The following is a 27,182-nucleotide window of genomic DNA, read 5'->3' as shown; positions in this document are numbered from 1 at the left end:
TATTGAGACATAGGAATCACTCTCTCTGTTGGCTTTATCCTGTGGAGGACAGTTTTGAAACTTTGGAGATTTAGAAACTCAGGATATTAAATAACAGCTTCTAGAAAAGACTTTCTCCTAGCTTTTTTTTTTTTTAAGGAGGCAAATTTGAACACCTAAAATATTAATTATTTGGAAAAGTGGTAGCAAGATAGGTTGACAGGTTATGAAAATGTATTTTTCTGTTAGAATATTTTTAAAAAAGGAACCAGTAGGGGACATGGTACCTTGAATACAGGCAGGTGAGAGACAGACAGAATGACTAGAAGAGACTGAGGGACAGTGACAGAAACTGAGAGGAAATGGGCTCTTACTTCAAGACTACAGAAGCAAAGTGCTATTTTGTGCAGCGTACACATGGGGAGCCTCCAAATTGAACATTGGAGTTCTCCAGGTCACAACGATTTTGCTCTTTTTTGCCCCACTACTAATTTATATGCACGCAGTACAGTTTGTTTTCCCTGGGACAAAGCTTTTCTCATGTGAGCTCCTTAGGGATAGATAACTGTTAGGAAGAGTAAGTGCCTCCCATGGGCAAACACGTACAAATGGTAAGAAAACAAGATGGACTGAAGGAGCTTGGGATTTTACTAAGGAAATGGGAAAGGACAAGATCCAAGAGAGAAGTTGAGCTAGAAAAATTCAAAGCCAGGCAGAAGAGAGAACACATCCTGGACTATTTAACTTTGGCTAAGGAATGTGTATAGCAGTGTGTATGTGTTTTTGTCTTTCTGTGACTAAGAAATTTCCTTTCCTTGAGTTGACTGTGCTTGAATTTACTGTGTCTGAGGGGCAGAGATGGGGAGGTGGTCCAAAAGAGGAAGGTGGTATCAGAACATGTTTGCATTTCCAGCTATTTACTTCACACCTAATGACACCTGTGCTGTTTATAGTTTTGCCATTTGGAAAGAAATATGCATGTGTCTTACAAAGTCATGTTGGAAGTAAGTGGAACTTTTTTTTTAATAAAAGAACTTGAGGATACTAGCAAGATCTTTTTTCTAAATATAAAATATTTAATGATGCTATATATAAAAAACTAAGCTTACTAAGAAGTAACATTTTTCCATAAGGGAAAAAGATAACTAGATAGTATGTAAGATGATGTGAAATTAACACCATGTTAAATTTCAAACAATCAAGAGTCAAAACTTACTCTGTAAGGTACGCCCACATCAACTGCTTCTATTAAGACTTCAGGTCAGTTGACACTTTTTTTTTTAATTTTAGCAAGTTCCAAACTGGAAAATCAAGGGTGTTTCCTGTGGAGGTTGAGGTGAATTGAAAGGTGGGCGGGGTGCCACCACCGCACGAGCCAGCGTGGAGACGGTGTGGTCAGTGCATTTCATGTCCGTGAACCCCACCCCTGTGAACCAGGGTTTCAAAATGCATTTTCTGTTTTTCAGGATGAATCTTCAAGTCATGAATGTAACCAGCGCACAATCCTTCTTTATGGAGTGGGCAAAGAGCGTGATGAAGCCAGGCATCAGCTGAAGAAGATTACCAAAGATATCTTGAAAATCCTAAATAAGAAGAGCACCACAGAGACAGGGGGTAAGGCGCCCTAACACATTTGCTCTCATTGCACTGCCTTTGGTCTTCGCCCCCAGTACAGCCGTTATCAAAGTTGAGCATGGCACTGTCAGCAGTGTTTCCTCTCCTGAATGACTGTCACATTGGACTGTGAATAAGCACATTGAAGTGTTACAGCCTTGGTTCCACTTATAGTAATCCTTGTATTAAAATAGCACCTTCTATAGAGAGATATAGGTAATTTTTATTTCTCCTCTTTTTTTTTTTTTTTAAATATATTTCCCAAATTTTCTACAGTAGTCAAACATTAGGTGCTGAAGAATGAGTTGGAAAACCCTTAAGTCTGGAAGAGGTCCACCCCCCCAATTCCATCCTTTTTCAAGCTTTTAGTTTGCTCTGGGTCCTCATATTTACATGATGATTAAAAATCATGACAATGTAGTGGCTGATATTTTCTTACGTTATTCAGAGGAAGACTTGCAATAGGAAATGACGGCAACCTACATCATCAAAAGATTTCAAGTGAAAAGAAAATTGGAGAGAGTATAGCTCAAGTGGTAGAGCACATGCTTAGCATGCATGAGGTCCTGGGTTCAATCCCCACTACCTCCTCCAAGAATATATAAATACTAAATAAACCTAATTGCCTCCCCCTACAAACAAACAAGCAAATAAATAAATAAAACGTAGACAAAAAAGGAAATTAGGTCTTTGCTCTATAGTGCCTTTAGTTGGAATGCTCTTTCCGCATGCTTTTTACATACTTTTAACAATGAAGCTATGCCTTTATATTATGTCGCCACATTGCATAATTGGACTTCTGTAATTATCCACTTCACATTTGCCTAATTACTCTTTTCAAGGTTTATTTATTTTAGACAGTCATTATGATTTAAAATCTGACATCACTATGTATACTCTGCTACCACCACCAGTGTTTATTTCTCTTTCACTTAAATAACACAATGGGAAAGAAATTTGGATTTTCCCTGTGCAGACAGCATACTTCCTACACATGGCATGAGCTGCCTCTAGGAACCCCACTTTGTTGTTCAATACAAAAGAAATACTGTTTTATGAACCTCTCCCCGGAGATGAATTTAACTGGATGAATTACTAGAGCTTGTGCACCCTAGATCTTTCCTGCAGAAAAGTGCAGGTACAGCTAATGCAGATAGCTCTTTCTCCTCCATCAGTAGGGGCGCACGTGCAGAAACAAGGTAGGAGGGTGACGTGTTTTTCAGTCTGAATGTGTGTTTGGGGTGTCTGATGTCTTGGAACACAGACGGGGTGGGAAGGCTCCCTTCATGTGGTTTGCCTCACATCCCCTAACTCCCTTCTGTGGCCACTTAAGGACCTAGTGCGACCCTGGCTCTGTGAGGTCGTAGAAGGGAAATGAAACCCTGTTGTTGTCGGCCTGTCATTTTTGAGATTGGAGATGAGGGAAGAACTGCTCTAAGAGAAACTGTTGATCTGTTGTTCTGCTGTTTTCTCTGTTAGAGAAAAGAGGAAATGGGTTGAATTCGGAAGCCCTGCAACTAGCTAGCAAAGTGTATTTGAAACTACTTTTTGTATCTTTGAAAATGGAGTGGACACTGTCTCCTTTAGAAGGTTCAATAATACGTATTTTACCTAAATTAATTATAGAGAGTCTTTTTAGATCCTGTGAAATATTTGGTTTTGGAAGGCTGAGGGTGTGGGAAGGGGAAGGAAGCAATGTGGTATTCTTTTCTGCTGAGTCTACTTCCTTCCTTCACGAAGAGTTTTTAATGCCAGACTAGTCTCTATCCTATCTTTGTACCAGTCTCTTAAATAGTCAGTTCTCGTTTGTGAACTCACGAGGAGAAAGTCACTGTTGTTCCATGCTAATTTTTGAGATACGGGTAATCGAAACACCACTGAGGAGAGGGGAAATCTTCAGTGGGGATTTTTGTCTTCCCCACATTTTAGATAAAATTCCTCAAGCAGAAATGTTCATTTGGGATGTAGTGAGCTGCCTTCTGATAATTAGTCTCAAGTTTAAGTCACTACTTAAACCCTAGTATGCTGGTGAGGCGGGAAACCAGAGGTTGTGTTAGCATGTGTTTGATTTTCTGGCTACACATAAAAACATGGTTTTGAGGAACTCATTACGAGTGCTCACATATCAGCCAGACCTTGCCTTGGGGAGGGCGGGCGATTTATAACCTAAAGTTGAAATGACATTTCCACTTGAACGTGATCAGATCTCATTTTACATTTACACTGACTAGTCATCTCTGGTTGTCAGTGTCGTGTCTTTTGAAAACATTCATGAAGTTTACTGTTAGCAGTAAAAGTCAAAACTTCTAGGATTACAGATTTTAAAAAAAGAAAACTAAGATTAAGCAACAGGAGAGCGATAATATATATTATGAAGGCAAATTAACATAAAACAGATGAGGAAAATCAATGAATTATGATTATATTATTACTTATGTTGTTATCATTAAGATAAAGTATTCATTTGAGAATCATCACTAATTTCTTATATACTTCTTTCAAATTGAATGTAGGTTGCCAAGAATCAATTGCATCCTTTTTAGTTGAGGTTTTAAGATATTAGCTGTGTGTAAGTGAATGGAGCCTATTAACATAAAGAAAACCAAAAAAGAGGCATTTGTGAGTTCTCATACTGGATCTACATCCTCAAGTCTGTTACTTTTGTTTATTTGTTTTGGTCCTAGGAAGGAATGAATAAATATATTAACTTCACTTCTACCAAACATACAAAGAAGAACTCATACCAGTCCTTCTCAAATTCTTCCAGAAGACTGAAAAGGAGGGAATACTCCCAAACTCATTCTATGAAGCCACCATCACCCTGATACCAAAACCAGGCAAAGACACCATCAAAAAAGAGAATTACAGACCACTGTCACTGATGAACATAGATGCAAAAATTCTTACCAAAATATTAGCAAATAGAATCCGTAAAAAAAGATTATACATCATGATCAAGTGGGGTTCATCCCGGGGACCCAAGGGTGCTTCAGCATACGCAAATCAATCAATGTAATACATCCCATCAACAAGACAAAGGATAAAAACCACATAATCATCTCAATAGATGCAGAAAAAACATTTGATAAAATTCAACACCCATTTATGATAAAAACTCTCGCCAAAGTGGGTATAGAGGTAACATATCTCAACATAATAAAAGCTATATATAAAACAAACCTACAGCCAGCATAGTACTCAACGGTGAAAAACTCAAAGCTTCCCACTAAAATCTGGGACAACACAAGACTGCCCACTATCATCACTCCTATTCAACATAGTCTTGGAAGTCCTAGCTACAGCAATCAGGCAAGAGAGAAATAAAAGGGATCCAAATTGGAAAAGAAAAGGTAAAAGTGTCGCTATATGCAGATGACATGATACTATATATAGAAAACCCTAACAGGTCCACACAAAAACTACTAGAGCTGATCGAAGAATTCAGCAAGGTAGCAGGTTACAAGATTAACGTTCAAAAATCAGTTGCATTTCTTTACACTAATGATGAATCAACAGAAAAATAAACAGTCCCCTTTAAAATAGCACCAAAAATAATAAAATATATTAACTTCACTTTTAAAGCACGTGGTACCCAAGACTTGGTGTAAGCTTTCAACCTTGGATCAATGATGTTATTAAGTGAAAAATTCAAAACTTCAGTGTTTTAAACATGCTCATGACACGTAAGCAGCTCTGTTGAGGGCAGAATGCCTTCACTTAATTTGTATCTTTGAGAACAGATATTGAAAAACAAATAGGTTTAATGAACTTTTTAATTCTTATTCTTTGCACTATATTTGGTGTTACTTGACAAAAGTGACACACAGTCTTGTACCTTCTGTTACTCAACACCTTTTAATTCTAAGTTTGTTTTAAGTTTGTTTTAGGAAACAAAACAGCTTGGGTTTTGGTTTTTGTTTTTTTTTTTAACCTCTAAATCATAATGCTTATTGTTAAAAGAGAAGTCTCCTTCCTTTTAACATTATTTTCTAAAACCATTATGTTTGTCATTAACAAAGCCTCTTGAGTTTAGTAAAATCTTTCTTGTATCTTTAATAGAAGAGTCTGTAAGATTGCCTTTGTTCTCTGAAATTAAACTTTCCCAAATGAGATGATGAGAGTGAGCCTTTGTCTCAGTAGCCTTTGACTACTTAGAACCATCATGTTGAAAATGATCTTAGAGATCATATAATTCAGCCTTTCCTTTTTGTTTTCAGATTTGTGTTTATAAATACGTATAGTAAAAATATTTTAAAATAGAACCTAATTACTTTTGGATATTATCCTTAGAGCTGTTAAGAACAAAAGTCCCTCTGGAGTAGTCAGTGTTTATAATATTTCTCATTGGCATTTTCTTCAAACTTATTTATGCTAAATTGATAAAAGTAGCATTTTTCCATTAATGTGAAGAGATTTAATTCCTTCCTACCCTCAAAAAAGTTAGGAATTGTGTAAATTTCCTTTTTTACGTATTAAACTGTTTGGTAATCTCCTGAGAAGATGCTGTTGAAGTTTTCCATTATATCAGTGTGAGCCTGGGTGATTTTTTTTCCCCATTCATTGTTGATGCCATATTTTAAAAGTCAGTTAGTGAAAAATGTTTATAGAGGAACTTCTTGTTAATAGCTAAAATCTAGAAACTACTCACAGGAATGGATGCATAAATGGTGTTTTAGTCATGCACTGGAATACTATACATAAGTGAGAATTATTTTTAGAAAAGATTAAAATTACCTCAACGATATGGGTCAGATCTCAGAAGCATAATGTTAAGTGAAAGATGCCAGATGTAAAAAGTATGTATTGTATGGTTCCATTTATATAAAGTTCCACCGTGAGCAATACAAATCCAAACTGTAAGAAGTCAGGACCTTGGTTTGCTGGGAAGGGAGAGGTAACTGCAGGGAATCTGAGAGGGCTTCTGAGGTTTTGTGATTTTGTGATTTGAGTGTCGCTACGTGAATGAATTTATTTTGTAGAAATTAAGTGAGTTTGCGCACTTTTCCATATGTGTGTTTTACTTCAATAAAAAGTACCCATTAGAAAAGCCAGTAGCTCCTATTAACTGGACAATAATGTGTCTACTGTGTTTATTTAGTTGGAGATGAAGGACAAAAAGCCAGGAAGAACAAACAGGAAGCATTTCCAACACTGGAGACTGTGTTCACAAAACTTCAACTGCTTTCATATTTTGATCAACATCAGGTGACATCTCAGGTAGTCATTAAAGCAGTTTTATTACACATTTGGGGTATTTCCTTAAAAATCTGTCTCATGCAACATCTTTTTTCAGCCTTAGTTGTTTTATAAATATGTTTTTAAAACATATTTGGAAGCGTCTTCAAACTATTGAGCAGTTCAGCTTTAAATGTCAGGTTGCCTTCCTCAGAAGGACTAATTTTTATCATGAAAATATTTTTACCTTATGATAATCAACACTGCATAAAATAATGTCTATTGCAATATTTATATTATTATATTTTAATTCTACATTGCTATTGATGTGGGAGAAATCTGTAGGTGACTGAAATAAATTACTATGCAATTAAGAAACCAAATCCATTTTGTTTTGTAAATCCATTGATAGTCAGATAGATGTCATCTGGAAATTAATTAGTATTTGTAGTTGTTCCACCTTTAGGATAGTTAGGTCTAGATCTTAATGAGAACTTGGCCACTTTCTTCAAATTATAGTTGTTATAAGGACATTGTTTGATTTGAACATGATTTTGTTTTCTGTAGGAATATGTTTCAACTTTCTTTTAAGTAAAATCACATATAAATTGACATTTCTTACCTACAAAAGTAAAATAATTTAATAAATAAAAGTTATTTGAAATACTGGTCTTATAATTATTTTCACTTCTTTGGGGTTTTTGTTGTTGTAGATCTCTAACAATGTGCTGGAACAAATCACGAGCTTTGCATCAGGAACATCCTACCATCTCCCGCTGGCTCACCACATTCAACTCATCTTTGACCTCATGGAGCCAGCACTGAATATCAATGGGCTAATTGACTTCGCAATCCAGGTGTTAAGCCGATCCTGCCTCTCTCATTTTTAGGAAAGCTGATCTACTAGGCATTGTATACTTTAAAATGAACCATCCAGTGCCTTTTTGAGTAGACATTCTGAATCAGCAGTATTCAGCTAGTATTGTCAACTAGCATTTTAATTGCAGCTGTGTTCAGAGTTTTCAATTAAGTAATTATAATTGGTGGTAAAATATAATAATAGTCATTTTAAAATGTGAGGGCTTTGAGGGTTTTTTGGGGGGTCTTATTATTTTATTTAGGGAAAGGTGAAAGTTTATTTACTGTTTATAATAGAGTATATTTTAGGTAAGAGCAAAGAAAACTATTAATTTGTTCCACTGTTTTTCTTATACTTGAGTTCATTTGTTATTTTATTTTATTATGAACAGAAATAAGACTTGGTTTCTTTTGCTTATTCTGTTGGAGGTATTAATTTTGTTAATAACAAGAAAATAATGATAACCTCAATTTTATTAAAAAGGAGGGGAAAGGGAGGAAAAAAAAGTCAAAGGTGGAGGTATTCTCTGAAATTATCCAGTTCAGTACTTTGGGCCACCATAAAGGTTTGGTAACTGTCTCAGGATTAGGTGCCTCCTGACTGCATGCACCATATCTAGACAGAAGAACAACTCTATAATTTAATAAGGGATTAAAAATAGAAGCCAGACTGTAGCTGTATATGTATATGGTCCTGGGGCAGGATAAGCAGGGAGACCAAGTAGTTTTATTTATTGTTTTGTTTTGTTTTCAGGGGAGGTAACTAGGTTTATTTATTTATTTTGATGGAGGGAGTGGGGATTGAACCCAGGACCTCCTTCATGCTAGGCTATACCCTACCCTGAGACCAAGTAGTTTTAGAATGACTCAGTATATCTGTGGTTTGTAAAAATAAATGTTTTTCCTATTGTTTTGACAGCTACATTTTTATTCACTCTTTTCTCCCGTTGTAGCTCCTAAATGAACTGAGTGTTGTGGAAGCCGAACTGCTCCTGAAGTCCTCCAGCCTGGCGGGAAGTTACACAACGGGACTGTGCGTCTGCATCGTGGCTGTTCTCCGGCGATACCACAGCTGTCTGATCCTGAATCCCGATCAGACAGCCCAGGTGTTTGAAGGGTTGGTATATCCTAGAATGTTTAATTTGCAATGAACTATTATAGTAGTTTCAAGAGAAAAATAGTACTGTTTCAATAAGAAGATACAACATAGTTAAAGAATACTTGTGCCAGGAAATGTTTATCAGAAAGGAGATGAAAGCATGAGTCTGCCTGCCTGCCTACTTCTCTCCCCCTGGTTCCTACCATTTCTGCTCCCCAGCATCCCGGCTTATTGGAGATGATAAATATGTGACTGCTGCTTTGTTCACATAATTTCAGTTTCTGTTTGGAGAATCCAACACCGAATAAGCTTTGCACACATGTCATCGTATAGATTTACTTCTTCAGTTTCATTTCTTTTTTAAGTTAAAGACAGGACCAGAGAAGTATGATAAGCCGTCAAAAAACCTATTCTCAGCTCCTTTTTGTCCACTGCAGACTCCTTTCTCCAGACCTTTATATATTAAAATAAAAGGCAACTTCTTTTTCTTGTTCATTTTCTTTTTGTTTCATTTTTCCTCGTGGACGCAAAAGAAACATGGGGTTCTTTGGTCCCACAGGTTTTTGTTGGTAATGTAGCACATGGGATCCATTTGTATACCAGAGTGGTATCTACTTAACAGCTTTTTTGAGGAAGAGAGAATGCTACTACATTAATTCTAAACGTGGATTTTTTTGTTTAATTTGAAAATATTCTTTATAGTCTCAAAGATGTTTCTGTAATAATCATATAAATCAACAACTGTAACACGTTAAATCCAATTATCGTTCCATTCAGTTCACACAGGACGCTGTGTCTTAACTGTACCTGATTTTCGTTAACCACGTTTTTTCCGCCCGTCCCCTGACAGTGGAGAGAGCTCTGGCCTGGGGTTCTGGAGACTAAGTTCTCCTTTTGGATCTGCTGTGAACTAGCTCTTTGCCTCGTGGGCAAGTTACATCACTTTTTTGAGCCTCAGAGCCCTCTTGGTAAAATGAGGAAGCTGAATCAGATGATTTCTGAAACCTTTTTCGCTTTAATAATCTGAGTCATCTGTGACACCTGTTGTAGTACTGAACCCTGCTACAGAACGCAAGATGGCAGTGCAGTCAGACTCACAGACAGGTGGACGGACCACTGGTGGTTTACTTCGGTGTTGTGTGAACTGTAGCCCAAGAGGCCATCCTTCTGATTTGCAGAAAGAGGCACAGAATTGGAGTGGTAATGGTGCTTCTGAACTGCAAGTCTTACAGAGAACGTCACTAAAAAGAAGGGAGTTTTCATTCTTATTAAGATAAATTAAAATTTGTGTCCAGTTTGGATATATAAGGAGAAAGTGACCTCTAATCATGAATTCACCAAGTTCATGCCAGAAACCAGCTCATGGTTTTGAAAATGGATTTCCCAGCTTTACTGATAGGAAGAAATTGCTCCTTTACAAAGTGGCAGACTTGGGGCCCTTTGTGAATTCCCTGAATTTGTCAGTCTTTTTACTGAAGAGAGATTGTCTCCTACAGCTTTTCTTTTGTGTTCTAGTCACAGCAACTTAATTGATGGATTCCTGTCTACATATCTTCTGTATGGAGGAATTTGTTTCATTTCTCACTGTTAATGGCATTTATGAAGTTTTTAAAAAAAATTTAGTATTTCACTGTCTTAATAGAAAGCTGATTATTCAATTATTTACTATTGCTTTAATGATTAGTGTCAACAATCTGATATCTTTTTTCCTACAAGTAATGCATGGGCATATTCTCACTGTAAAAGATTCAAACAATAAGTTCTATATTAGCAAAGCAAGTGTCTCATTTCTTCATGTATTTTTCTCCTCAGATTGTGTGGTGTGGTAAAGCATGTTGTGAACCCCTCCGAATGTTCTTCCCCTGAGAGATGCATCTTAGCCTACCTCTACGATCTCTACGTGTCATGTAGTCACCTCCGAAGTAAATTTGGAGACCTCTTCAGGTGGGTAGAAGAAAGTCGAAAGAATAGGAATGAGGTTATGCCTACGTTTGTTAGTGGACCAACCAATATTGTCATCTTTTTAAATAGTGAAAGTTAACCCTAATTATATCTGCCAGAATTCATACTGAATTCTCTTTCATGATAGCTATAGCCTCCTATTCCAAATTACTGTGCATCTTTAGCTCTGATTGTAAGTTTGAGATAAACTTGAGAGAGAATATTGTAAATTTTGCACTTGCTGTTACCTCCCTTGGAGTATTGTTTCCCCACCATTTGCATACTTCCTTTCTTCCTATGTTCACTTCTCTGCCTCCTTGACCTTCCTATTTCAAATAGCATCCCTGACTCCCTGACATTCTCTTCCTTATTAGCACTAGTACCAGCAACAGGTAGACAGGTGATGGAGAAATCTATATTTGATTATTTAATGTTATTTCAGGAAATATAGACGATGAATTGTAAGTGGGGGAAGGGAAGGAGACAGTAATAGCTGGAAAAATAAATTTGGAATTTAGAAGCAGGCAAGGCAAGGGAAGAACGACCAACTACAGTTTTCTTCGCTGTCTGATACCTTGCATCCAGCTTCTCCCTAACTCCGCCTCCCAGGCACCTCTAGAGCCTGGCCGCTCTTCACGGCTTTGCCGTTAACACCATGTTCATCTCTTGGTTGGACCATCCCAGCATCCTTCTAACTGCTTTCCCTGCATGCACCCTTGACTCAATGAAGCATATTCTCAATGTATCTTCTAACCTTTTGAAACAAGAATAACTTGAAGTTTTCCAACGTCTTCTCATCTACTCAGAATAAAATTCAAGTCCTTACCTAGCCTCCAGGATCTATGGTTCCAGTCTGTCTTCGACCTCTTTCCCTCTGATCACTCCGTTCTGACCACGTGGACCTTATTGGTCTCTAAGCCCTCGAAAGCACACTCCCATCTTGGGCTTTTACACCTGCTGATACCTCTCTCGTGACGCTTCCCCGCGGTTACTTGCTTGCTCCCTTTCACAGTTCATTCCAGGTTCTGCCTCCCTGACTACACTATTTGATTTTTTTTAAATTTTTTTTTACTGAAATATAGTTGATTTACAGTGTTGTGTTTGTTTCTGGTGTACAGCAGAGTGACTCAGTTATACATGTATACATATACTCTTTTTCAGATTCTTTTCCCTTATGGTTTGTTACAGGATATTGAATATAGTTTCCTGTGCTATGCAGCAGGACCTTGTTGTTTATCTGTTTTATATGTAGTAGTTAGTATCTGCTAACCCCAAACTCCTAATTTATCCCAATGCTATCAATTATTGATAAACAGGTTGAATAGGATGCAGTGCTGACAGAATCTGACAAGATTATTTTAAATAGTGGGCCCCTCCCCCCACCCTCTGTCATTCTCTGAACTTTAGCACTTGCTTCCTGCCCCGAATGTTACATATTTATTTATGGTCAGGCTCCTTCCTAGAGCAGAAACTTTTGCTGTTTTCTTCATTGCTCTATTCCAATACTTTGAAGAATGTCTGGCTCATAGAAGGCACTACAAAAAACCTGTTGAATGAGTGATATATACCCCCCAAAATCATATTTTTAATGGTATTGATAGGGAAAAATGTGAAAGCATGACCTTATGAAATGAATTAGTTTTCAGAATAATCCCTATGGAATGAATATGTAAGTGAGTCTTAAGAAACACCTTTCAGCAGAAATGATGTAATAATCATATCCTGTGAACTACTACTTTACAGAGAGCTTTCAGTTTCAGTTTAGTTTTCAGAGTTTTCTCATATGTGATTTGGTTCTTGTAAAAGCCCTGTTTTTAGTAGTGAACTTACCAAGAAAGCCACAAAATCTGACCCCTCAAGCTCCTGCAAGGTAGTAAAATGTGTTAAGTGAGCTAATTCACATGGTGCACACTGGATGTGTGGATATTTAGGAGATCAGCTGTGAACCAAGGAGCTACTTAGGATCAGCACCTCGGGTCTTCACAGTGGTGACCTGTCTGAAGTTTCCCAGATCCAAGACATGAAAGAGAAGTGGAACTCTCTTGGGAAACCTTCAAATCAGGCATTATTTGCAGTTTGGGATTAGGAAAAATGGTGGAACAAAAGCTAGATAGGCAAGAGAGATTTCTGTTTGTATACTAATAAACCGATTTTAATGAGTGGGTCTGAAACACCATCTGTAAAATTGTGTACGGTGATACTTGGGAGAAGGAGCACCGATCATTTCTGCCTCTGGTGGAGCTGCTGCAGTGTGCCTGGCGCTGTGCTGAGGTGTTTCCACAAAGGTCTTCCGGCAATCCTGGGAGGCAGAAATGATTTTTCCTCTGAATAAACGATTGTTCCTCGTCATAAGTTAATAAATGATGAAGCCTCGATTTGAACGTAAGTCATTTTGGCCTTAAGGTGTATGTTGCTTTCATTACTCTATCAAGTATTTCTGATACATGCAGTTTTAGAAGGAAATGTCTGAGTATTTTTTTTTTTTAACTTCATATGCACCTGCAGTAGTGCTAAGAATTTGTGAGTGACCTAGGTGGCAGCTAACGTTTTATTAAAGCCTAGAAGCTCATCTGGAAAGAGTGTAATAAATGACACAGGAGGCCTAGAAATGAAGGGTGAGGAGACTTCACCATGAGCCAGAGTTCAGAAAAATTATGAGAGGATGCAGGTGGACATCAACCTGAGAGAAGTCTCTATACTAATAGAAAAGTGAGGCTGAGTCTTAACAAAAATCAATGAAGAAAAGCAGAATTCTTTTGGCTTCTAAAGAAAGACATGGATAGATTATTAGAATTAAGTGGGAAGTTGAATACTCTTCGCAGAAGGCTGTTTCTTTAAACATTTAGGGCATTGGGAGGTGGAGGAAACCAGGAAGGAGATGTTAGGGAAGGAACCAGCAAAGAGCAAAGTTTATTTTTGTTTCATTTTTAGTGGGAAAGTGAAACAAATTAAGAATTATTGCTAAGTGAGAATATTTGAAAAGTTGAGTGGAAAGTGTGGTAAGGGTTAAGACAGGGAAAGGGGAAATTTTAAAAGCACTGGGAACCATATAATGTCCATCATTTTGAATAGGTCATGGCTCCAGATTGCAAACTTGTATCCTTCAGTGACCACTGACAAGTTTTTATATAAATTGTCTGCAAAGAAAGGGTTGAAGATTGTGTTTGCTGCCGTTTAGTGGGTGGCTTTAGTCCTCTTTGCCCAGTGCTTTCCAAGCATATTTGGCACTTAGTTTTACCAAGGACAGCTTTTTAAACATGCAGATTCAGTCTACCTACGGTGAGGCCCAGAAGTCCCATTGTAACAAACACCCCAGAGGTGATTCTGAAGGAGGAATTCTGAAGTCACATTTTGGTAAACATTGAACTGAACCATCTCTGTTTCCTTAAAGCAGTTGTCAGTGGTAACCGTTTAGGGTAAAGGGTCTATATGCCTTTTCATCTTTGAGGAAATCATTCCTGGCTACTGTTTATGTAGGTGCATAAGACTAGGATGTGTCTCCTTGATCACAAATAAATTTGCTGCCAAAGCTTAATCTTAAAGTAAAAGACTTTCTGCTGCTTAAAAGAGCTCTTGAACGGAGAAGGTACAGTGTTGCTTCTGGATTTGGTATCCACAGCAAGTGGGCCAGAAGGGCGAAGTGGACGTGGAATCTGAGCTTGGCAATCAGAGCATCCTTCAGCCTCACGTGCGGAGCAGGGCTGGGGGGTGTTTTCTAATTCCCTTTATATACTTTGAATATTCTGTATCTTACTTGGATGAAACTCACCGAAACATGAACTGGTAGACCAGGCTCTTAAAAATCTCTAAATACTGCTGAGAAACACAACATGGTAAGTGTTTAGGGACAATATAATAGTTTCTTTACTCTCATAAATTCTTATCCCGCTACTGGAATTTAAGGCAGGGAGTGAACCCCTCTCTCACAGCTGCACCACGGAGCCCAGAGTAGCCTTGGCACATGAACCTCCCCTGGATACATCGTACCTAGAGGAATAGCTTTACAGGATATATGATTAGGACTAAAACCCTTTACTCCTGATGTGTCCTCTAGTCCATTTTTATTATTCTTAAGTAATAGCACTTTTCAACCACTGTTCAGAGACAGTTTTTGGAAGCCTTAGTAAATTCTTTTATTTTTAAAGCATGTAAAATGTAGAAAAGACTTAACACTAAGTAAGATTAGTGCCCAGATGTCTCATTCCTGTTTTGTTCTTCCCCCATTCAGTAACTATTGAGCAACTAGAACATGCCAGGCACTGTGTCCAGTGCTGATTATTAAGAGGTTGGAATCAAGAACCCATCATTGTGAACCTTCTCTAGGAATACATTATAGTTACTGCCATTTAATCTGTCCTTGAATGAAATAACTTTCTGGTTTAGTTTTGTTTTGTTTTTTAACTCTTCTTCTTATAACCTCAGTAGTGCCTGTTCTAAAGTCAAGCAGACCATATATAATAATGTGATTCCTGCAAATTCTAACTTGCGATGGGATCCAGACTTCATGATGGATTTTATTGAGAATCCCTCAGCCCGTAGCATCAACTACTCAATGCTGGGCAAGATCCTCAGTGACAACGCGGCCAATCGCTACAGCTTCGTCTGCAACACACTCATGAATGTGTGTATGGGCCATCAGGACGCTGGAAGGTGAGCAGGGGTTCACGGTGAACCTCGTGGTTACTGCATTGGTGCTGCTTTGTAATTAAGGTCTCTGATAATTGCCTAAGCTGACATTTGGCTTTTGTTTGCTGCTTTTTTTTTTTTTTTTTTTTCACTTTTACTTTATTTCTGAATTTACCTCTGTTCTACTCTGTGATTTCCATCTGGCTTATTGGTCTGGCATGAGATGCTCTAGATACAATCTATAAGTTATCTGACCCATTTACAAAAATATATATATAATAAAAATACAAATTAAAAATACGCATATTTTGAAAAATACTGGATGTAGGCCTGCCATTTAATTTTTTTGATGCCCTTAAAAATGTAAATTTCTATGTCAGCTTGATTCACAGGACTACAGAGATGTTAATTGGCGTCTCTACTGGTTATTGTTTGTTGCTTAATAGCATTAACTGTCAGAGAACATTTGAAGACTTATCCTTTCCCGTCTGTTCCAGTTCAACTAGGTTATTTGACAAGTGGGTTTTGGTTACATCCTTCAACCTAAGAAATGAACGCCACGTTTGATGATACTGAAATTATGTGTTTGTTAAGTTTATCATATGTGAGTCTGTTCCTTTCTTGTTACTTTTTGCCGTCTCCTTTTTCTTCTCTCTAGGATTAATGACATAGCCAATTTTTCCTCCGAGCTGACGGCGTGCTGCACTGTTCTCAGTTCAGAGTGGCTGGGAGTCCTGAAGGCTCTCTGCTGTTCTTCAAACCACGTGTGGGGGTTTAATGACGTACTTTGCACTGTAGACGTAAGTTTTCTTTTTCATTTAAAAACTCCACTGTGCCATTATATATTTAGTTAGTGGGTACTTTTTAAAAATTGATTCTGACTTTAACTGAAATGGAGTAAAAATGGTTTTTTTCCTCCCAAAGCAATAAGCCGGGGTATGATTGCCAAGGATTAAGTAAATGAAAAAAAAAAAATCGAAGTAAATAAGATAGATAGCCTAATCTACAGCAGAGATGCCAAGAGTTTCCTTATTTGTTAGCTGAGATTTTCTTGTGTGTGGTCTCCTCAGTGCTGTTTGTTTGTAGTTTTTACCGAGTGCTTTGGGTTCCTTGTGGCACAGGGCATAATTTAGCTAGAGTAGTTCACATTCTGAAGAGAACCACTTTGTTGCTTTACGATGAAAAATCATCTAAGAGCATAGGTTCTGTCGTGCCGCATCAGGACGCGCAGGCTCAGGTGCAGAGCGGGGCCCAGGCTTCCTTGGTGACTGTGTCTGGAAGTGTATGAAGAGAGAGCGCGTATGTATCGCAGATTCCCTCAGCTGTCACGTTGCATCCATGGTGTGTGAATTTCTTAAAAGGTCATCTCGGTTCTTTTTTTCTGCCTGTCACTCCCACCGCTTCTTGGAGTTATTCGTGTTATATATTTGTATATCTCACGGATAAAAGAACTTTGTCCATTTTAAAAACTGTCTACCAGTTGAAGGTTTAATTCCAGTTCTGGTGTCTCACGACCGGTGGACAAGCCTACTCCCTTCTGTGGGCACCTAAGATTTTATGTATATGTAACACATGTGTGTGGCCTGCTTTTCCAGACAGAAAATGACCCCATTTTTATCTTTAACATGATTCCTTAACCTCTCAGTTGTTTTTTGTTTCCCTTTAACTCCGCTTTCCTCCCTCATCTGTAAAACTGAAATTAATAATAGTATGAACCTGACCGTGGTGTGCTATTAAATGAGGTGACCAACCTACTCACTGGCATACAGACGACTTAATGTGAAGGCTGCTGTTATAGCTGTTTTTCTCATTATTTTCTGCCAGAGTCTTGTGAGATCTGTAAAGCATAGAGGAATTAGTTTTCCACCTCTTTCTCTTCTCTTTCTTGCATTCTCTCTCTCTCACTTACCCTCCTTCGCTCTTTCCTCTTTAAATTTAGAGGTCGGGTGAAAATGTTCAAAGTTGTTTTTAAAACTAATTTAATTATGTTACAAAGTCGTTATTAGTTATTCCTGAAAGGAACTTCCAAAATGTGAATAGGGCTTGTTTTTCAATTAAAAGAACCTCTTTGTTTTCTCTCGCTTCCTAATGGTCCTACCCTGCAACGATAGATTATAGTGCATTCTGCTAAAATGGTTTATTTATGCTACATCTTTTAGGGATTTCTTGATTTTGCTTTTTTGTTGTTTTGTATTTCAGTGACATGTACTCAAGGTAAAGCTTAGCATCTTCCTGTAGCTTTGGGATGTGGGCAAACCTCATTCTTTGTGTTACAAAGTAGAAAGAGGCCTAGAGGATGGTAATCATAAGTTATTTCACTCTGTTGGTTCGTTTTGGGAATTGCGATCTTATTGGTGTTGCCTACATTCTCTTAGATAATAATCTTAGATGTTACTGAAAAGGGTGTTAGGTATTAAAACGTGTCAATGTTTTTCTTGAAGGTGAGTGACCTTTCATTCCATGATTCATTAGCTACTTTCATTGCTATTCTGATAGCACGACAGTGTTTCTCCCTGGAGGACGTCGTGCAGCACGTCGCTCTTCCCTCTCTCCTAGCCGCAGGTAAGGCTGCATCCAGGCGCGGCGGTGCTTGTTTGACTGTTGTCTGGTACAGTGGTTTCTAACTATTATGATGCAGTGAAAGTAGAATTTAAGGGGACTTGCATTGGGCAGTGATGTCACATCAAGGTAGAGATGGTAGAATTATAATAGCTGTTCCAGTGTTCCTATGGAAAAGGCTGGAAATGACTCTTAGTACCTGCTTTTAAGGAGGCACTTAGGTTCCTCGAGAAGCATGGCCAGTGCTGTGCCTTACTTTTTACCGTTAAGGAGCATTGATTTATTATTCCAGAATACGTAAAGTAACAGAAATGCTGAAGACACGTTCTTGGGTACGTTAGAAAACTCGCTCTTGAAATCCCTCTCTCCTAGCTTGCGGAGATGCGGACGCTGAGCCTGGGGCGAGAATGACATGCCGACTCCTGCTTCATCTCTTCCGAGCTCCCCAGGCCTGTCTGTTACCCCAGGCAACTGGTGAGCCGACAGCTGGAAAATCTTGGATGTTGTTTTCATTTGGAGCTATAGGTTCTAAACTGACCGAGTGGGCCGTCCATTCTGTAATTTCCTTCCTGGTTTCGGTGGGCTTACTGCGAGGCAATGAGGGAATGGGGTTCTGCCACTGGGAGGGGCTGTCAGCACCTTTCACTTATGTAATGTCAGGATGTATTGAGAAACTCACAGCAAGAGTTAATACACAATAAAAATACCTCTGCTCTTCAGCCAAGCGGTGCTGGTGGGCAGCATGATCTTCCAGCAGGTCCTGTATGTGTTCTTAGGAACCACACCGTGGTGGCTTAGGGCAGTGGTGATTCATTTGTTCTTACTACTTAGGTAAAAGGAGTAAGGTAAGGATTCTAGGGGTGTTAGTGCAAGTCTGTTCCTAAGGATCATTTCTGTGTGTGTGTGAGACAGACAATCAGCAGAACTGGTTAAAAGTCCTGCTAACTTTTTTTTTTTAAATACATCTCAAAAAGAGCAAAGCCATTGTCTTAACAATGAAAAAGAAAAGGTTAAGTAAGGAGTACTTGGCAGTGTTTCTTAGTGGGTCCATGAAGCTTCAATTAAAGCTGGCTAATAGCAATTAAGCACCCACAGTCTAACAATGAAAGGCCCTGCTGACTGTAAACGGTTACAAAAGATTGTTAATGATGGTGATGAGACTATTAAGGGTTTGTTGTTTTTCTCATAGGAAAGCCTTTCCCCGGAATAAGATCATCCTGTGACAGACACCTCTTGGCCGCTGCTCACAACAGCATTGAAGTGGGAGCTGTGTTTGCTGTCTTAAAAGCAATTATGATGCTTGGTAAGACTATCCTGGCACTCAGCTTGGTTAATCACCAGCAACTGAGGCAAAATAATTTGTATTCAGGTGTAACTCTGTATTAGTAGAAACTTTTTTGTTTGTTCTCCTGGAAAAATTGTTGGCTTTTTTCCAGGTTCATGTTCAGTTAGACTCGGAGGAGTCTGTCCCTTACCTGCAGTTCTGGGGGAATTTAAAAATAATACTTTTTTGTGGCATTTTTAACTGCAGGACATCTCATTCTGATATAATATAGATCAGTAGACCCACAGGGTTGTTTTGATTTCATTTATTGATGGAAGTCACACTTTGTGATGGACGCAGTTGACTTGGTAATCTATTTAAAGGTTTAAATTTCATATTATAGTCCAAGAGTAGAACACCAGAAAATCCAGGTTTTGACCTTAGTTTTTCTGCTTCCATCGTGACCCAGAACAAGTTTATATCTGCCTGCCTTTTTTTTTTTTTCCGTGAATCAGGTGGTAATTGTAGTGATACTGATACTGTTGATAAATCAATATTAAATTATCACAACTTCATTTTCATTTAATTTATAATATCCAAGGCATCTTGTATCTTTATTGATATAAATTCTCCTAGAATTTTCTGTTCATTTACAGTGCAGTACCTTAAGATACTTCTTTTCTGTAGATTATTTATGATTTGAAAGATTAGGAAGCCTTGAATTCACATTGTCTAATTTCAACTTTGGGTACCCTCTTTTGGTCTTGACTAAATGAAAGTTATTTCATGTTCCAAGGAGCCCCCTTTGATTAGAACTGCAATTACTGAGGGGATAGGAATTGTTTCAGATGAGTCTTAAACGTGTTTGAGAACACACCCTGACCCTTTCCGCTCCTCCTTGAAAAGTGTTATTTGGTGATGAGGAAGGGCAACAGGGTTTTCATAAAACAAACTATTAAAAGTTGACCTTCACACACACACACACACACACACACACACACACACACACACTCCTTTTGAAATGTCCGTGGACTTTGTAGTAGAAGGGGACAGGCAGAGCCATGTGGAGGGCCACACCCTCCCTGCTGAGCTCAGGAGCAGGGGCTTGTGGTGGTCTACAGCCGACATCAAATGCTCGTTTCACTAAGATTGCTCTGCTCTGATTATGTTTGAAAGGAAAGCTGGCTGGTCAATTCTATTTAAAAATAAATGTATGGACCTTGAAGTCAGGGACTCACTTTTTTACTGCAGTATCTCTGATGGCCAATAGAGAAACTAAATGGTAGGTTTTTACTAAGCTCATGTTGGAAGTGTGAATGCATAAGTGATAACCATTTTAATGGCAGAATCCAAGATGCGTACCATCTAGACATTATCCCCTTGATTTGTAGGTCTGGTCCAATCCCAAGTAAAATTTGCCAACCTCATTAAATATCCAAATAACTGTATTTTAATATCCATGCATAGTCACCAGTGTTTTTTCTTTGATTGCCTTCCCTTGACTTTCTAATTGGCCTCAGTCTTGGTAGACTCTATAATAGCTTCCTTAGTGATGGGGGGTTCTTCAGGTCTGAGAAGTCAGGAGCAGGCTTGCTAAATGTCAGCAGAGCCTTGAACAAGGCAGCCACTGAACACTGTATTTCTTGTATTGTCTCTGCGATTGCAGAAGTTTCTGGCACAGCCTTCCAGACCTTCTCTGTCATTCTAACAGCTAAACTGAATGAGGATCTCCTAGACTGGCAGAAGTGTTTGTTTCTTTGTTTTTGTTTTTACAATTGTATTAACCTCACCACGTCCTTATCCATGTTCCCTCAAGTCCTGTCCGCTGGGATCTATTTTGAGTTAGAGAGATAGAGCTGTTTTATAGAATTTGGTTTCTAATTTCTGTAGTAGTTTAACTTAAGGTGTAGAAATAGTTGTTTATATCACCTAAGATTGGAAAAGTCATGCTAAATGTTGGTACGTGTAGAATTTGGCCTTTGTTTCAGCTCTATTGAATTAAATAAACTTCTGTGAGTCAAGTGAGCTTGGTACTTATTGTATGAATATATGAATGAGAAAGGTATGATTATACGTAACAAGATATCAATGAGTTGAAATGTATTGTTTATTCCTTCCCTCCTCCTATGATTTTATAATACTCACTAAGCAATTCTGATTTTTTGAAATTTTTTCAGCAGGGTCAAAACTTTTTCTTGGTTGACCTGTGGGTTTTAAAAGGCTTTTTGCACTGACCTGGGCTTGGTTTCACTTACAGTGAAGCGCTGAGGGCCTTGTCTAAACTCATTTGTTGGTTTCAGAAAATTTTCCTGTTCTATGCTCATGATTCTGTGGGTGAACAGACAAGACTTTGGAGGCTCTGTTGCCATTTGGCAATCTTTATTATCAAATTCTATTATTTTCTCCCTTTTAAAATATGGCAATTATTTGTCTTTCATGGCTAGAGAAGATGTCTTCTTTCTAGCTATTCAACCATTCTGCTCAGTTCCCCTCTCCCCACCCCCAGAACTTTGTTATGAGGAAAACACTTTCCTTAGCTTCATTTTACTGAATATGTTAGAGATTAATCAGCTGAGGTTTTCTAATTTGGATGTATATGGAGAGGAAAGTGAAAGGCATGGGTTATTCAATGAATGCCCTATTTTCCAGGGCTTCCTTAGTATGCATTGCCCTTTTCCATCCCCAGGGAAATAAATCTCTCTTGTCAAGAAGTTGATAGTAAGGTGGGCTAAGGCAAAACTTTTCTCTTGACCTATGGATAGAAAATAAGTCATTGTAAGAGAAGAAATGGAAAAGGGACATCTAGAAGGGTGAGTAACCCATTTTTTTCCTTGTCTATAAGTCAAATGAATTTGAATACATTCGTGCTTGAAATATTGGTGAAATCCATGTTCTGTGATTATTAAGTGTGATTCCTAATGGCCTTTCCAAGTTTGGTGAAAGCATACTTAATTCTGTAAATAAAATAAAGAATGAGTCTTGAACGTGCTTTTTCTTTCCCCCTCATGTCTGGTGAAACTTCTCTGCGTTCTAGCATTGACTCTCCTGATCCATTCTCTCTATTGCTGAACATCTGGCTGTGAAATGATGATCCCATTCACATGTTTTAAATCCCTGAATGCTTGGCTCGTTTATTTTCCAAATATCTGGCAATATTTTGAACTTCTGTGATTTTGCTTTTGTGATTCTGTTATTTAGGAGATGCCAAAATTGGCAATAACAGTGTCAGCTCTATAAAGAATGACGACTTTGCTGTGAGGGGTTTACGACGGGATGGGAATGCTGATGACATCTGGGCTGCCTCGCAAAATTCAAAATCCTGCGGGAAAAGCATTTCCATAGAAACTGCCAATTTACGAGAATATGCTCGATATGTACTGAGGACTATCTGTCAACAGGTACGCTTCAGATTTAACTTGCCTTTGACTTTGGCTGTGTAACTGTTCTTTTGGAGAGAGAGGCCCAGTATAGTAGGAAACTTGTACATAGATGGTTCTCTTTTTCCTGCTAACTTTGTTTTGAAATAATTTCAAATTTGCTGAAAAGCTGTCATCATGATAAATGGCTCTAGTATACCCTTTAAACACTCATTTTTTTTGCGTATTACTATATCTGCTTTATAATTCTATTTTTGTGTGTAAATGTGGATGCGTATACTTAAAACATTTTTTGTTGTTGTTGAACCATTGGAGATTATGTGAGATACATTATTCTACTTTACTTTTCAATACTTCCTCCTTTATTGATTAATATAAGCAAAATACAGTTATCAGGAATCAGGATATTTAGTATTGGTGCTGTAAATTTTTTCTCACCTATGGGCCGCATTCCAATTTTGTCAGTTTCCCAGTAATGTTGGATTTGTCTGAAGTTTCCTGTAAATTAGCTTCAGATTATGCATTCCTGGCCTAGATACCCCAGAAACAGGCTGTGTTCTTCTCCGGTAATCACATGCGAAGGCACGTGATGTCTATTTGCACCTCAGTGGTGATGTTAATTTTGATCAAGCTGTCTCCATTGAGTGGTTTTTTGATTTTTCTGTTGTATAGTTATTATTTTTTCCCTTGCAATTAATAAATAATTTTAGGGAGACAACTTTGAGACAATGCCAAGTTTTCTGCTCCTCATCAAACTCCCCCACCTCCCACATAGCATCCATTTGATTCTTGTCCAAACCAGTCTTTACGGTGATGGTTGCAAAATGACTTTTCCCAGCTCCTCTGTTCCCTCCACATTTTTGAGTTTGCATTCTACTCTCAGGTAGAATCTACCCTCTCCCTCCCTCCCTGCCATTCCCCTTCCTCCTTTCCTTCTGTTCATTTGTTTTCTGTATAGATCGTAATATACTGTCCTTAGATATTTTCATGTTCAAGTTGTCCCAGATTTGTTCAGTGTATGAATCTTTTCATACTGGCTTTTGTGTTATTTTGACATACATCTCCCCGCCCCCACCCCCACCCCCGCGTCTTTTTTTGAGTAACAAGTATTTTCTACTTTCTGGCCTGTCTTGTACTTTCCCGGTACCGAACCTGGAATTACTCATTCCTTCATGGAACGCCGAAAACCAAGATCTGGGCACTGTGTGCTTATTGCTGTGGGCAATGTGTGGGCAATTGCTTCTAGGCCCTTTCAGCAGGAAGAGCTAGGGAAAAAAAAAATCCATCGGCATAATTGTGTGTGTGTATAATCATGAGTTTATACTGATACCACCAATGTCAATCAAAATGCACAGATTTTTGTTTGCATTCCCCCATTCCATATTATTAATTCCATATTAATTACTGCCTTCTTCCACAGTAAGAACCCTGGCTACCAGTAACATCAGCCATTTGCTCTTTTGTGGAATTCTGCAGTACACTTGAAGTAGTTTCAGGATTACTGCACCCACACCACTGTGAAAAACAAACCTACTGCAAGAAGTTGAGGATTTGTTTGCAGTTCTGTTTTCCCTAAGGGTTTACAGAATTGTGTTTAAAAGTTCTTAGACTTTTCTCCTTCATTGTGGATGTGTTATTCACTTGAAATAGAATTGATTTCATTTATATCTATATGCATTCAGTTTAGATTTCTTTTTCTACCCTGGCTCTGTTTTTAGAATAACGTACTTCCAAGAGTCAGCTAGCAACAAGGTGTACTCAGAGATGCACGCCTCCCTCCCTTAACTTTTCTACCCTGTGTCCTCCCTGCTCTAGGTGATTGAGTCCATTATTTTCTGGTTTATCTTTCCATTTTGTAGAAATTCTCCTTCTTTATTAAAAAAAAGATACACCATATATACTCTTTTTCACTTTGCTGTAGACATAATGTTGACAGGGTCATGTTTTTATTAAGGGTAATTGTAACCATGGTAAACGTTAGCTATTAGTCATATAGATATTGAGAATATACTGAGTTGTGCCTTGGTTTCTAACTGTGGATGCACACTAGAGTCACTTGGGGAGTTTTAAGAAAATTTGATGCCTAAAATATTACTGGTGTCTGGGTGACATTACCTGAGATTGATTTAATTGCTCTGGTATGGGGCTGGAGCTTTGGAATTTTAACAAGCTCCCCAGATGATTTTAATGGACAGCCAGCATTGAGCCATTGGTGTAGTAGTTAAGCAGGTTTCATCTGAAATAGATCTGGGTTCAAATTTGGCTCTGGTACTGTTAGTGATTTTTTACCCCATTTAGTACAAGAGTTTGCCTTTGAAAAAATGGTAGAGAATAGCTGGTAGAGGTTTGGATTGGTGGAAACTCCAGAGGTCAGTTAGCCATATGCATCAGTAGCCTTAAATTTTTGCTCTCCTCCTTTACCCAGCAACTGCGTTTCTATGAAATTATCCTAAGTAAATAATTGTACAGAGAATAGATGTGCACACATAGTTATTTATAACAGTAACATTATTCATTATGGCATCCAAAAGAAAGATAATTTTATAAATGCTATGCTGGGTTCTGTTTCTTCAGTGGAATATATTATAATGCATCATAAAAATGATGAAAACATATTATAATATAGAATCATTCTTGTTATATAGCAAGTTTAAAGAATGATTACAAAACAGTACTTAAAGCAAGGCCCCATTCTCCAACTGAAAACACATACCAGTATTTTCTTTACTTAGCTTTCTTTTCTTTTTTTCCGGCACATTTCTTTTTTTGCATTCCTTATTTAAAATTTTCTGTAACCATGGTTCCACTTTGTATTTTTAAGATGTCAAAATGCTAGAAAATTGGTCTGTAAGTCTGTTCCCTCCTACTTTTTTCATCTAATATTTTTTTTAATGGGAAGATTCCTGCCCGCTTTATTGTGCACCATGACTTTAGTACATGTTACATACACGGATAGTCTCTGCCTGTCAGTCTCACTGCTGTGTTATTTTCAGGAATGGGTAGGAGAACACTGCTTAAAAGAACCTGAAAGATTATGCACAGACAAAGAACTTATCTTGGACCCTGTGCTCTCAAATATGCAAGCACAGAAATTATTGCAGCTTATCTGTTATCCTCATGGCATTAAAGAATGTACAGAGGGGGACAACCTACAAAGACAGCACATTAAACGTATTCTTCAGGTGAGTGATAATCTAAAAGATTGTATTTTTTCTCATTTGACACATTTTTCTGTGGTTATAACCAGAGTTATATGTGTCACTGTTAACTAATTCTTAAAGTCAGAATTAATTGAAGTTTAGAACTCCCAATTTTTTGTGTAATTGCCATGTTTTATTGCTGGCTAGATATACATGCTGCAAATTGTATACAATCATTGTATAAGTATTGGTATTTTAACTCAGTGCTGTATTTACATGAGAAATAAGCTTTGTAGGGGATTGTCTTAAATACATTATTAAAAAATACTGAAATCATTTTGTAATGGGATTAGTTAGATAACTTTTGGGAGAAATGCTTGTCTTCTTTCTTTCCCGTGCCTAACTGAGTGAGGCACATTATTTTAATATTGCTATTTATTTCTTTGTGTCTATAATGAATATCTGTAAGAGACTTGGAAGCCTTTTGATTTATATAAATCCTTTGTGTGGAATTATTCTGTTTTTTGAGAGAGGGAAAACTGCAAGGAATTATTAGATTTTAAGATATATTCAATATTTTTAATGTGTTAAATCCATTTTCCCCAGAATCTTGAGCAGTGGACACTGAGGCAGTCTTGGCTGGAACTTCAATTAATGATCAAACAGTGTTTGAAGGACCCTGTGAGTACATATTGAAAGCATGTATGTCTATCAAATTTTATGAAAAGCTAAACCACATTTGAGGGCAGCATAAAACACATGCACGCTGGTTTTCTTACGTCCAACTCCAGGGCTCTGGTTCGGTGGCTGAAATGAACAACCTGCTGGACAACATTGCAAAGGCGACAATAGAGGTATTCCAGCAGTCCGCCGACTTGAACAATAACTCTCCTAATTCGGGTATGGGCCTCTTCAACCCAAACGGGATTGGAAGTGCTGATACAGGCAGCACAAGACAGAATGGGATAAAGACATTCCTAAGGTATTTTTTTCTGTAGTTTTATATTGCTGTCATTAATTTTTCACATGTAACTGTACCTTTTATTTGCACAAAGCAGTTTTTCATAAAGCTGCAGGAATGTGGAGAAAATAATTACTTGCAAGTGTCGATTGTCATTATTTAATAAGTTAAAGGGTCGTGCTGCTGAGGTGGGTGATGTCTTGGCGTTGGGGATATTAAGTCAATCAGGCCCAGACTCCTTGGAACCACAGAGGGCATCTGGGATGGATGAATTTCTCTGCTGTCCCTTGAGGCTACTGTATTCCATGGCATTCATTATGTAGGAAACACTCTTTCTGCCGTCTTTATTAATTGGCAGTTTTGCTCAAATGATAATCACAAAAGGCAGATTGACTTGTATTTCATCATTTTGGTATAAAGTGTAACGAATGGATTTTAAAATTTGGAAAATTGGTTATTAACATGCTTAAGCATAATCAGAACATTTCCTATTTTAACCATGACAGAAAAGCGTATTACTCTTTGGACAAAAGGACTGTCACTGCTCAGAAAGCCAGAACCGTGGAAAAACACTTTTATAGATTATAAA

The 27,182-nt window shown here is 38.0% G+C and overlaps 2 protein-coding genes across 4 annotated transcripts in view; one reads left to right on the top strand and one right to left on the bottom strand.

Moving 5' to 3' along the window:
• The window catches only part of MED12L (mediator complex subunit 12L), a 625,134-nt gene that overhangs the window by 551,762 nt on the left and 46,190 nt on the right, over positions 1–27,182 (top strand). For all 3 annotated transcript variants that reach the window (XM_074369503.1, XM_074369491.1, XM_074369496.1), the window contains 14 exons: positions 1,446–1,593; positions 6,692–6,810; positions 7,482–7,625; positions 8,580–8,743; positions 10,538–10,669; positions 15,089–15,316; positions 15,951–16,092; positions 17,734–17,854; positions 18,224–18,325; positions 19,041–19,154; positions 22,314–22,513; positions 25,486–25,674; positions 26,239–26,313; positions 26,424–26,614. In XM_074369503.1, the coding sequence (XP_074225604.1) occupies positions 1,446–1,593; positions 6,692–6,810; positions 7,482–7,625; positions 8,580–8,743; positions 10,538–10,669; positions 15,089–15,316; positions 15,951–16,092; positions 17,734–17,854; positions 18,224–18,325; positions 19,041–19,154; positions 22,314–22,513; positions 25,486–25,674; positions 26,239–26,313; positions 26,424–26,614 (2,069 nt within the window). The remainder of the gene's footprint in view (positions 1–1,445; positions 1,594–6,691; positions 6,811–7,481; positions 7,626–8,579; positions 8,744–10,537; positions 10,670–15,088; positions 15,317–15,950; positions 16,093–17,733; positions 17,855–18,223; positions 18,326–19,040; positions 19,155–22,313; positions 22,514–25,485; positions 25,675–26,238; positions 26,314–26,423; positions 26,615–27,182) is intronic.
• Positions 1–27,182, bottom strand: part of P2RY12 (purinergic receptor P2Y12) — a 44,474-nt gene that overhangs the window by 10,002 nt on the left and 7,290 nt on the right. The window lies entirely within an intron of this gene.

This window comes from Camelus bactrianus, chromosome 1 (assembly GCF_048773025.1).
Source record: "Camelus bactrianus isolate YW-2024 breed Bactrian camel chromosome 1, ASM4877302v1, whole genome shotgun sequence".
NCBI lineage: Eukaryota > Metazoa > Chordata > Mammalia > Artiodactyla > Camelidae > Camelus > Camelus bactrianus.
This window is presented reverse-complemented; position numbering and strand designations above follow the sequence as displayed.